Source organism: Falco naumanni, chromosome 3 (assembly GCF_017639655.2).
Source record: "Falco naumanni isolate bFalNau1 chromosome 3, bFalNau1.pat, whole genome shotgun sequence".
NCBI classification, from domain to species: Eukaryota; Metazoa; Chordata; class Aves; order Falconiformes; family Falconidae; genus Falco; species Falco naumanni.
Genome location: NC_054056.1, coordinates 59,277,018 through 59,289,657, shown reverse-complemented (window position 1 = coordinate 59,289,657; position 12,640 = coordinate 59,277,018). Strand labels below are relative to the sequence as shown.

Here is a 12,640-nt window from a genome sequence, read left to right as displayed (position 1 = left end):
ATTCCCAGAAAGTCAGTTGTGAGGAGAAATAAACTATAAGAAACCCTCTAAATCAAGTAATGACAGACTTGCATATACATTGCAATTAAGAAGTCTGTAACGTGGCTATAGACTCTGAAATCTGAGTAACAAAATCATGCAAGGAAGAGAAACAGATCTTTCAAAGGTAAAACCTGCTATTTATGAACAAAATCAGATGATGCAAATACGGAAAATATTGTCTACAAAGAGGCAAAAAAAAGCTTTTATACTAACAAGAATATGAAAAAATGAAGTTACAGCAGAACAAAGAATAGGCAAGCCTGCACAAAGAAAAATGCAAGTGAAAGATTTAGAAGGCTGTGGCTTTACAGACATGTTCTTCTACACATAAACTACTGCATATTCAAAATGCTATTTTTTGTTTACTTCTGTATTGAAATATTCTGAAATCAGCAGTACAAACAAATTCTCAATACGCCATTCCACTTTTACAGAGAGTTTTCCAGGAAATCTTTAACAATGTTTAATTTCATCTGTTCTCTAAGTACTCACTAATGTATTCAAAATGGGTAATTAAATCCTCCGATATTTTATGAGACAAAAGCAATACATCAGAGGTATAACAGGTGTTATTTATTTATCAAAAGTCTTTTCTTCACTTTTAAGCACTCAAGCTCTTCCTTTAAAGGAACTGAACCATCAGTCTCAATTTAGCTTTTGAGCTTCCCAGAAAACTTAAAAATAGTATTCTGTAAAAACGATTTCCTGAAATAGTTCCAAAACTACTAACATTCCAGTGGAAGAAATGGAAGCACTGGAAGAGTGCTTAACTTGCACATTCAACAGACCGCAAGTACCGACCAAACCTGGTCACAGAGACAGCACATACGAGTCAGCTACCACAAAGGTTTTGGAAAGAGAGCAGATGGGTTATTTATTGTCTTAAGTAACACACTTGCTTTCATATCAAACAAGAAATACTACCATTGCCCTATAAAAAATAAAATACGTAATTTACAGGAAGACCCTAAAAAAATCGATAGATCACCCACAGTACAGAAGCAAATATACCATGGGACAATGCAGAAATGTTCTAGCATGACTTGCAGTATCACCTCAGGATACCCAACTGGGAAAGAATGTCTTTATGGAAACTTGTGTTGGTCCTGCCGCTGCGGTCAGCAGTCAGTCTGACACTTACAGGCAATCATTATTTTCCAAGGGAAAAAAAACCCAGAAAAATGGAAAGAACGAGTAATATAAAGGCCTTGCTTATATGTATGTTGCCATCCAGGGTTTCTTCTTTCCTGTATCATACAGTTGACGTAATAATTTCAAATACAGTGTCTGTGAACTGTAAATTACTTGCTTTCTTGCAAACTGCTAACATTTATTGAAAAACTGCAAAATATAAAACCATTCTTATATTTTCTTCTTTTCCTTTTTGTAATCACAAAGCTAACACTAACAGTAAATGTGCTCACAACTGTCAGATTTGCTCTTCCTTTCCACACTAGAAGGTACACATTAATTTTTAAAAAATTAAGGTGTTCCAGCTACTTAACTTTTACTTGACTGTTCAGTAAGTCTTGCGGCAATTACCCATCTCAGCAAGCATGGGCCCTACCATACAGTTTACCAGGCTGGTTTACGCCCAAAGGCTGATGCCTTTGACTGACATAAATATTCCATGAAGCTAAAAAGATTACAACCTGGTTTTCTTAACAGCAGAAAATAAGAAGGGGGGGAAAAACTCAACCCTGAATAGCTGAAAGATCTTCCAAATCAGGCAATCATCTAATTAGTTTCTCTGGAACATGGAACATAGCTAGAGGGGGAGTTTCTACCCGAGAAAGCACAGTTGTAAGTGATGCTGGCTACCACGCACTGGAGAGTTGCAAGAGCAAAACCTGCCAGCCAAGAGATATGTCTCTCAAAGTGCAGTTTTATGATAAAAATAAGCTGATACAAGCACAGGCTACTGGCAAAGACAGGCTGCTTTTACTCCTCATCCTAGTGCTGAGTACTCTGGGTGCTGCCCTCATACCGACACAGACACCCACTTCATAGGGACAGTTAATTCACCTCCCTGGCACCCAGCTCAGACCTCTAAACACAGCTCATCATGCAATTAGTGGAGAATAGTAGAAAGGAAAGGAATTTCCATCATTATATAAGTTAGAAAGCTTTGGAGGACTGGGGAGAAAACAAAACATCAAGTGCTTTATCCTTGCAGCCAGTGCTTAGGAAGGCCTCTTAAGCTCTTCTCCACCTGTCAGGTGCTACTTAGGAAGAAATAAATTCACTGTGACAAATGATTATGTTTAGACCTCTAGACAAAATGAAATCTTATAATTTCCCTCCAGCACCCCCAGCCAGCATCAGTGGGTTTCAGCATCTGTTTCAACTGTAAACTGCAGAAACCAACACATCTAAAATACAATAGACCATTTGTCAGAACTTAACAGTGATCCAAAACCTGCAAGCAACCTCAGCTGCTGTAGCCTAGCCACTTGTACTTACCCTTGGGACAACGGCTTAAGAAAAGCTATTATACAGTGTAATAAATACATGGCCTAAATGGATTTCCATTTCAGAAAGCAGAAGTGTCTTAAAAGGGTTTTTCTAAACGATCCTAGAACCTCAGACCCATACCACAGACCCCATTCCCCTACTGCAGCCTGGGTGTTCATTCAGGAAATAAGGGTTGGATGTGTAGGAAGTTTCAACGGCTTTGGCTTTTTTTAAACCGTTACAGCATTTGGCCATTTTTTTAAAAGAACTGCATTTTGTGAGAAAAGCTAGTAATAAAAATACCAAATGTCTTCAAACGTCTTGCTGCACTATTAAAAGCAGGCAGTTGATTTGCTGCTGCGTGTCCCACATTTGAGATGCACTCTCCTGTGCTTGGTGACAGATGGGAGTTTATATAAGACACTTGTCAGCACAGCGTCAAAGACTCGATTCCACAAAATGCTCTTTAAAATGCAATGTTTTAATGAAGACTATTCTCAGGAATCTGGATCTGGACTTGCCTTTCACGAATTGCAGAACACGGTCTACTGCTCATTCTAGTTTATATTCGTAATCAGGAATCATTTGTTCGCTGATGCAAGTAATTCTTACGCTGCTGTCTGCAAAACTAATAAAATATTCTTGTATATCTAGGCTCAATTAAAAATATATAACCTGCACACAGGGGGAAAACTGCTTTTACATATGTTCAGCTATCCAAATTGGGTTTAAATTCCAAGGGCTTAGCCAGCAGCATCACTCTAGTTCTTTGAAAAGACCCAAACCCCATTTGATTCAAACATGGGAATAGGATCAGTTAAATCGGTCCCTGAAAACCTCTCGAGCGGATACCAAAGTTGTTCTTATGCGGTGGTGTGAGTTGATGCACTTTGATCAGCCCTGGAAAGGCCAATAGTCACCATGCTGCTCAACGTAACTGTTTAAGAAGAGGCAAAAAAACCTCAAACCAAGTGCATGTAACACTTCTTGAGTGAGAACGCCTTTAAAAAAATCACAACCAACCAACCACAAAACTCCCACAAAACCAAAGCAGCAGCCTTTTCCCTTATTAAAGCTCCTAAACTGAGGGATCAAACAGATCACGATGGGGCTGCAAACTTGACAACACCACAGTTGCAGAAGTGGAGTCACTGGAAGCCTGGAAGTGTAGGCAAATCTGAAGCTATGAACAGAAGAGTTTGTGAATCAATTTATTTCTTCAGCTGTGCTTTCTGAAAATCCAAGCAGCAGGGCATTTAACAGCTTTAACAGTCATAAGACTATTAAGAGTAATTTGGCTAATGACCATATTTCCCAAATAAGTTAGCCATTAACATTTTTTAGGTATCTATTAACTACCTCTATTATCATATTTTCTACATTTAATACACCAATATAGCCATGTTAAATGGAAAGTAACACTTGACTTTGAATTAACTGTTTTTCAATTGAGTCTTTGCATGGCACAAAACCAGGAAAAAAAGAAAGAAAATTTCATTTATACTCATGTACTTAATTAGAATTTGTATGTTTATGTTTTTATACAGATCAGACCAAAATATATCCAGGCAGACTTAATGATTTGTGTTTTTACATCAGAAAGAACATAAATGAAAGGCAATGTGATTAAAAAGAACAGTACAAAGATGACAGATTGGGAGCTTTATCTGTATTCTACCAAAAACTTAATTACAAGGCATACTGTGGATAATGAAATTATGGACGAGTTTTTGATGCACATGGACTTTCACTGCAATTGAAGATGTAGCCAATTACAAAAATATATGAAGTCTTAATTAGTTTGGAAGGAATATTAATTAATCTTGATGCATTAGGTGTACATCAATCTCTAAACATTTTTGACATATAAGTCAAACCTACTGTCATAAACATGACACACATGCCTACTCGACACCACTTGTATTTTATTCTGGCCAGCATCACATGGTGGCTCTTAGCCCCAGCTGTGCCTGTTGTACAGTTTATCACCCACAGCCTACTCACAAATTCTGCTAGAGGCTGGCATCACCATTTACTGGTACCACTCAGAGATTCACAGAATGTTTGAGGCTGGAAGGGACTTCTGGAGGCCTGCTGGTCCAGCCTCCCTGCTCAGGAATGGCCACCCAGGGCCAGCTGCCATGTCCAGGTGGCTTCTGAGTATCTCCAATGATGGAGACTCCACAACCTCCTTGGGCAACCTGTGCCAGTGCTCGGTCACCCTCACAGGAAAAAAAGTGTTTCCTGAAGTTCAGAGGGAACCTCCTGTGTTGCAGTGTGTGCCAACTGCCTCTGGCCTTGTCACTGGGCACCACTGCAAAGAGCCTGGCCCTGTCCTCTTTGCGCCCTCCCTTCAGGTATTTATAGACACTGATGAGGTTCCCCTGAGCCTTCTCTTCTCCAGGCTGACCAGACCCCGATCACTCAGTCTCTCCACACATATGAGATGCTCCAGTCTCTCCATCATCTTTGTGGCCCTTTGCTGGACACTCTCCAGTATGTCCATGTGTCTCTTATAATGGGGAGCCCAGAACTGGACCCAGCACTCCAGGTGTGGCCTCACCAGTGCTGAGCAGAGGGGAAGGACCACCTCCCTCAGCCTGCTGGCAACACTTCTCCCAGTGTAGCCCATGTCACTGTAAGGCTTCTTTGCGACAAGGGCACATTGCTGGCTCACTCAGCCATTAAGCACACGTGAAGCATTAACCCAAAGGCAAGACTGGGCAGTAAAAGGGAGCTAAAGGAGAACTAGGGCAGATATCCCCTCAATAAAATAGCAGACCAGGTAGATCCCTGGTCCGATCCAGAGCAGCAATTTCTGCATTCCTGTGCTTGCATAATCTCTCCCTGTCTCTCAGTCACACTTGATGCTACTTCTGAGCAATGTGTGTGACCTTTTCAGATACTCCCCAGCAGGAACATTTGCTTTATCTCATGGACATCTCTTATTTGCACCTACAGTTCTGCCTATGGCTATGTGCCAATAAAGGTGATCTCAGTGACTTTTGGATGATCCTGAAAAAGATGAATCTTTTCTTTTACATATGATCCATTTTTAGCAGATATTCAAACTACCTTCCCCCTCGCCACACACAGGCATTTCCTCCACCTTGTTGACTATACTTCCACACAAACAATAAAAAAAAAAAAAAAAAAGAAAAGAAAAAGGGAGTGATCCCCTTTATTGTGGAATTTTCCTACTGCGATTTTAAAAGCTCGCTGCTTGAGATGACACGAGCTGTACTCCATTTTTGTCATCAGCTGTAAATGCTTAAACAGCAGGATACAGAGTTAGGAGGTCTTGGCCCATCAAAAGACCACTTCTGGATGGCAGCAGATGGTACCCAGGGTGGGTCTGCAGCAAGGGCACATTTCACAGAGCCTGAGCAGCATACAGATGCTGCCAGCAAGCTGAAAAATCACCCTAGTGAACTTGCAGAAAAAACTTCACCTTGCAAAAAGATGCAAAGTTAGATAACGTTAGCTAACCGAATTTCAACCCTACCTTTGGAGTTGCAGCTGCTATTCCACAGAAATCTGTATTTTTACTACTGTTGCTCTATTTATTTTTACTTTTTACTATTGCAATAGTAGTATCACACTTTTCTCAACTCTGGAGCCCTGTTCTGTGCATCCACCACATCAAACATTTCATTCTCTTTAAGAATGGAAGTATCATCTCCCTGTCTCCAAGTCAGCTTTCCTGCTGACCTTTCATACACAGATAATCAGACTGCAAATAAAAGCCACATGGCATCAAGTATGTGACAAAGTGCTTAAAACATTTTATTTGACATCCACTGAGATAGCCTGAACAGCTCACTCATTGCTTCATCATTTCTGATTAATGCACTCACTCAAATGCGTGCCAATAAAACACTTTCTGAAGCTACACTCCATTTGTTATGTAACAGTGATGTTCACATGATAGACTGCAAAGCACATGACTACTCAGTATATATACTAGTAACAAAACATATTACAACCCTATAGGCCTATCCCTCCTGATCTATCTCTCATGAAATCCTGTAACTTTCAAATGCTGACAAGTTTTTATAGTGCCAAATAGAAAACCGCATCACAGCAATATTTTTCCTGCCTCTTTCACAGTCTGCTTCCCTTCTAAACTTGTCCTGGGCTGCAGTATTTGGTCCACTCCTAGCAAGTGAATTTCTAGAGAGAAAAATTCTCCTTCTTCCACTACAGTGAAGTTGGCTGTTTAAGCACCTACTGAACAAAAACTATTAACTTCATATACCTAGGAAACAGATACCCAGACACCAAACCCATACAGCAACCCTAGAAAGAATCCAAGGAATTTCAAAGTAATTTTTAGTCATAGGAAATTTATTTTAAGTAATTTTAGAGGATTTCCCCCCCTTTTTTAGTGTTTTAAATTTCACACTGATCTCGAGTCCACAACTGCATCTAGGTCTGAGGGATTCTAAAGGAAGATCTTCAAATAAAGCTGTCAGTTTTTGAAATAAACTAACAGTTTAAAATTCCTGACACCTTTACTGTTGCAAACACAGTCTAAGTTTGTTTGTTTTTTTTACTTGGAGCTGATGTATGTAACTTGGGGAGGGTGAGGGTTGGGGGGTGTCCCTAGTTATCAGCCAGTGCAGTCACCACAAATTCATGACAATAAAATGACCTTAATGAAGTATTAAGTGTTTTTCTCCTTTATATCCAATACTCATGTGACAGTAACAAAAGGAAAAGAAAAAGGAATTTATTTACTTGAATACTATTTAACCATATTCCTCATGAATTAACTATGTATTTGCAAGAGAGAAGAGCATATTAAACAATACCACACCTTTTACTGGCACACACCTAGTGTGATCATATGATTCCTGCTTGCCTCAGGTATAAACCAGAGGTCATTTTAAAATGCTGTAACAAGACTTAACAGCTTTCTGCCTCATATTTTCTTTATACCCATTTTTTAATTTGTACACTACATTATTTTCAAAATTAAATACATTTCAAATCTATAGTTGGATAAAAGACATAAGCAAGGATCAAGTGCATCATAAAACTAAAGTATTCAGATTCCAGAAGCTGGTTGTAAGATAATTTTCTTAGTCACTTCTTGTATGACTACTGGGGGACTGATCCAGACTAAAATAAAATCAAAAGATCTGATTTCTGGCCTCAGGTGCAGCATAAAAGTCCTACTGATTTCAGTAGGGCCAAAATTCCATCTACAAGGATTACTTCCTTTGACCTACATGTGCTTTGAAACAATCCCTAACAGCCTTTGAGAAGCAAATGGTTTCTTTCATTTGGGATTAACTCATAGTATGGTCTATGGTGTGATCAGATGTTCTTGAGTTTTTATGTCCAATTACAAGGTGATTAAATATTCTGTAAATCCAAAAGACCCTTCTACTTTTTTAGTATATTTTAGAAGAATTATTGTTAAGACTTCATTTTAAACGGTTATTAACCAAATATTTTACTTTGGCACTGACAACAGAGATGCCTTATTACTGCTCACTGTAGCCAGAATGTTCAAGAACCACTGGAAACGTTAAGTCCTCTCTGAGCAGAAAGAACTGCAAAGAGTCTTATCTTTGAGTCTCAACATGGACTTTGCAATAGCTGTTACTTGAGGTGTTTCCAGCACAGGTCCCTCTGTTAGTAAACCAGTAGTCAGAACACTAAGGAGCAGTCAAGATATGAGATGTGAAATTAATGAGGTCAAGGTTCAGGAGACAGATTTAGCACAGAGACACTGTATCCTGTCTGCTGGCTGTATCAGGAGCACTGGACGCAAATGAACCGTAACACAGGCACTTCAGAAAACAAGTGGCTCTTCAGCCCTGCCCCCACTGTCGAAGTTATCCTTGTATGACACTGCTTCAGTTTTAAAATTGCTTTCACTTTGAATAGGACTGGATGAAAAGTGGAGGTGAAACCTGACCTCATGCAACACAAAAGCACTTCTGAAGGATTCTTCTGCCTTGGATGGATGCATCTCAACCAGGAAGGAAAGACAGCACCAGTTCCTTATGCCTCTGACTGGTTTGCGTCTCCCACCACCAGCGTAAGGATAAATGCTCTCTTCTTGTGCTGCTCTGAGGCACATCTGACCTTTAATGAGCTGATTCAGCTCATTAACCTGACAAGGAATTACTTACTACTTTTTTTATTATTATTATTATTATTATTTGTTGTGTTTTGTTTCCCAGAACCAGATGAAGGAAAAAGTGGGAGCATGTATGCGTGGGTAGAACAGGTCTGCCTCTTTCAGCAGCAAAATTTTGACATCAGCCTGTAAAATCTTATCCTGGTTTTCAAAAGGTACTGTAGATCTTGACTTACAAAAGAAAAGAAAATCCTTCAGGGATTTATTAAAAGGGAAAATTATGAAAGCATTGTTACTTGACAAGCTGGCTTCAGTGAAGAAACCAGCTTTAAGAAGCATGTTTCCCTTCCTGCCCTTCCTCTCATCCACCAGTTTCCCAATGTAACCAACAACCACACTGTGTTAATGCGACTTTATGGAGCCATTCTGCAGGCCAGATCACTGAAACTATCTTCATAAAAAATCATCCACCCACCCTCAACGTTACTCTTTAGCCAGACCATTTAATTGCAGTGGTTCACAAGATGGCCTTTCACTCAACAGCAACAGCCAAGCAGGCAGTGAACACAAGCATCATGACCTACGGGTGGAAATTTCTCTTTTTTAAGTTGGCTGTACTGTGAAGCCTATGTGACAGACAAACAAGCCATTCATACATCAAAGGTAAGGAAAGCTGCTGACTGTGGACAAAACATGAGCAAGAAGAATCTCAGATAATTCTCAGCCAAAGACAAGGCATGAGAAGATGCTGAGGAACACCAGGCAAAGCTCTGATGCTCCACAACATCCCTGAAACACCAGGGAAGATTTTTGACTCAAATACATAGCATACATGCATGCAAGTATGCAACGTGCAACCCTCCAAGAAAAACTTCTGGTTTACTCTCAAATAGACTAGTCATATTTAATAACTATTTCTACAAGACATCTATAAATTTCCTCAGACAATTTCCTCAAGCATCTGACATTCACTACTGGCTGGGTACAGAAGTGATTTTGTAAGCCTAATTCACACAGTGAAGAGCTCAAAAGCAGAAAACCTTCTCAGACTGCTTACCTCTTTTGCACTTTTAATTTTGGCCAAGAAAGTGTACAGTTCCATTGTTTCAGCAAAAAGAGCCCGACATACTGCTTGATAGTGATTCGGTGCCTCTGATCGGGTTGGCAGGTGGGCAGCACACAGCTAGAAAGAAAAATAAACAGCAATATCAAAACAGTGACCCATTGCTTTCATTAATGCTACAGAGCATGATAGCATGAAAGCAAATGCAGCAGAATATCTAGGGCACAAAAATCCCTAAAGACATTTAAGTTCAGGCAGAAATTCGGTGCATCTTATAAAATAAATGGGAGAGAATGTTTAGAAGAAGAGTTCTATGAAGATGGCAAGGGGACTGGTTAACAACACACTGGGAAACTGAAAACCAAGACATGGCCTTTTCATAAAAAAAACAAAACAAAACAACAAAACCAAACCAAAAAAACATAATTGTGAAGGAGAAAAAAGCAACCTTGCAGTATCAATTTTTGGGAAAACGTGCTTTATTCAAACAAGCTTTAACGGTAACCGTTGTTTAGCTTCCTATGAATGTGGAAGAGAACTGTTTATGAAAGCATGGAAGCATGAAGCATTGGAGAAAAGTAAAGAGTAATTGTCAAGCTGAGACTCCGATTTAATTTATTTCAAGCAGTACAAGGATTTTACAAATCAGCAAGAGCCATGGAAGCACACGCTTACTGCTTCACCTCAGATACTGATGAATGTTTCCAGACATAGGCACAGATGACGTAAAGAAACATTGATAGGTATTTTCATGTACGCTGAACCTGCAGAACTCTGAAAGCCTACTCAAATCACTAATAAGCATTCACAACTACTGTTAAGCAGTCACTCCAGCATCGCTTTTAGAGTAAAATGTGCAGCTCCCATTTCTGACGAGAGAAGTTTCACTGAAACCAGCCTTTATATTCCAAAGGGGGAACCTGAATGGCATGAGCAACATCCAGCTTCATGAACATCCAGCTCAAACTATTGTAGCATAGCTCAGCACTGACGCTAATAGTTGTAATATCTTTTTCCTCTAAGTCAAATCCATCGCCTGTAAGTACTAGAAATCTTGGCTGGAAATGGACAGAACAAAATAACATCTACAATTTGTTCCCTAAACAATTTTAAATAAAAAAAACCAAACCCAAAGCCAAAACTAGAGCACCCATATCATATATCATACTGGTGTATATATTCAAATAAAACAAAATCTCAACCACAGCCTTAAAATTTGTCTTGTTGCTGTGGTTTTAAAATAGCTGTTTATTTTATATATAGCTGTATTTTCAGCTATAGAGCTAAACCTAAGAACAAACCAAAACCTGAGGCAGCAGGTGGCTACCTTCAGATCTCCAGAACTAAAGCTTGAGACAAAAGCCTCTTTAGGAGAAGAGTCCTTAATTAGCCTAGTGGCATATTTGTCTAAATCTCTGCTGTCACTACAGCGAACACTGTGGTTACAGGGGGCACAATGCATGTAAAGCTTGGGCTGCTTCTTCGTATTGCTTTCAGTTTGATTGAAATCCATACTGCCACTAAAGGGTGCGGTCCTGTGGCCTCCAGCTGTACAGTCTACTGATGCCCTTATGCCGGCACCAGAGTTCACACCCTAACTCAGAGAGGATTACTCACCTGGAGAAAAATTAACAACGCAAAGGAAGTGGAGCGGGAGACAAATACTATTCATGGCACAGACACACATGTAATAGCGCAGGCAAAAAGGAGCAAGGGGAACATGCTGCCAGAGTGGGGAAAGGACGGAAGGGCTGAACAACGGCTTTTGGTTGCAATCAGATTTAGATTGGCTCAGTCTCACTGAAAAGTTGCTTTTTAAGGCCATAGGCCCTTGTTGTCTTTTATTTCTTCCAATTAATACTACAATACAGAATTCAGTGGTCAGATTTCGTCAACAACTTTGATTTTTACAAGCACAATTTGGGCTCCTGAAATATCCTGTTGTCATTATTGTAGCCATATATATATATATATATATCCTTTCAGTGGTAAAAAACCCAGTATGTATTAAGGAAAGTTTATGTATTTTCCTGCATGTATATATTCTCCTTCCTTTCTATATACTTTCCTTATATACAGGAAATGCAAAGCAGATGTTCACAAACCTGCCCTTGATCCCTCCCTTTCAAATTTGATACTGCTTTACAATGATGGCAAATATTTTCTTAAACTCTTCAGATTTATTTCTCGACAATCACAATAGCATAATTGACAGAAAAAAAACCCACATTTTTTTCTTTGTTTCCTCCTTTCTTTTTTCTTCCTTTTTCTTTCCCCCTCCCCTTTTTTCTTTCTTTTTTTTTTTTTTTTTTCCTTTTTTAACCAATCATATAATCCCCTTTGCAGGTAAAAGGAGAAAAACTGAAACAGATGCACCTCTACTGTGTGCTACAATGACAACACATACCAAAGAAACAGAAGCTATTAAATATTTTTTTTGACTTAAGGAAAAATTCAGAACATTTAAAAGACCAAATTCTAAGCATGGTTAATTTGTGTTCCTTTATCTCAATAACTAATCATGTCTTTACCTGCCTTACTATGTTTTCAGTAAGCTATTTCTGATTATTAATTATAGTACAGATAAAGAGCATTTTATTCTGAAGTATACTGCTTACAAAAATAAGAATAGTAACAGCAATTTCAAAAAGGTCCTAAAATGGCACAAATCTTCGTAGCTGAGAATAAAATTTTATTATTATAAAGATTGCACACAGGTTTTTAAAAATATTTTTTTCTTGATTGTAAAAGCATGTTGATTAGAAACAATTTACATCAAATATTCAGAAAGTTAATAAAATGCAGGGCGGCAATTTCAAGCAGGGGATGGATATAATCTTGATTCTATTACTGAACATGAAGTAAAGCAAAAAAAGAATTGAACACCTGCTGTTGAACTCAGTTACAAAAGCAATCACATAACAAGTTAACCATTTGGTTTGTAAACATTAGGCTGCAGGTATTAAATGAGGGCCAGCAGCTCCTAC

At 38.9% G+C, this 12,640-nt stretch overlaps 1 protein-coding gene across 1 annotated transcript in view; it reads right to left on the bottom strand.

Moving 5' to 3' along the window:
- SPIRE1 (spire type actin nucleation factor 1) overlaps positions 1-12,640 on the bottom strand; it is a 132,773-nt gene that overhangs the window by 40,561 nt on the left and 79,572 nt on the right. The window contains 1 exon segment of the mRNA XM_040586288.1: positions 9,648-9,773. Coding sequence (XP_040442222.1) covers positions 9,648-9,773 — 126 coding nt within the window.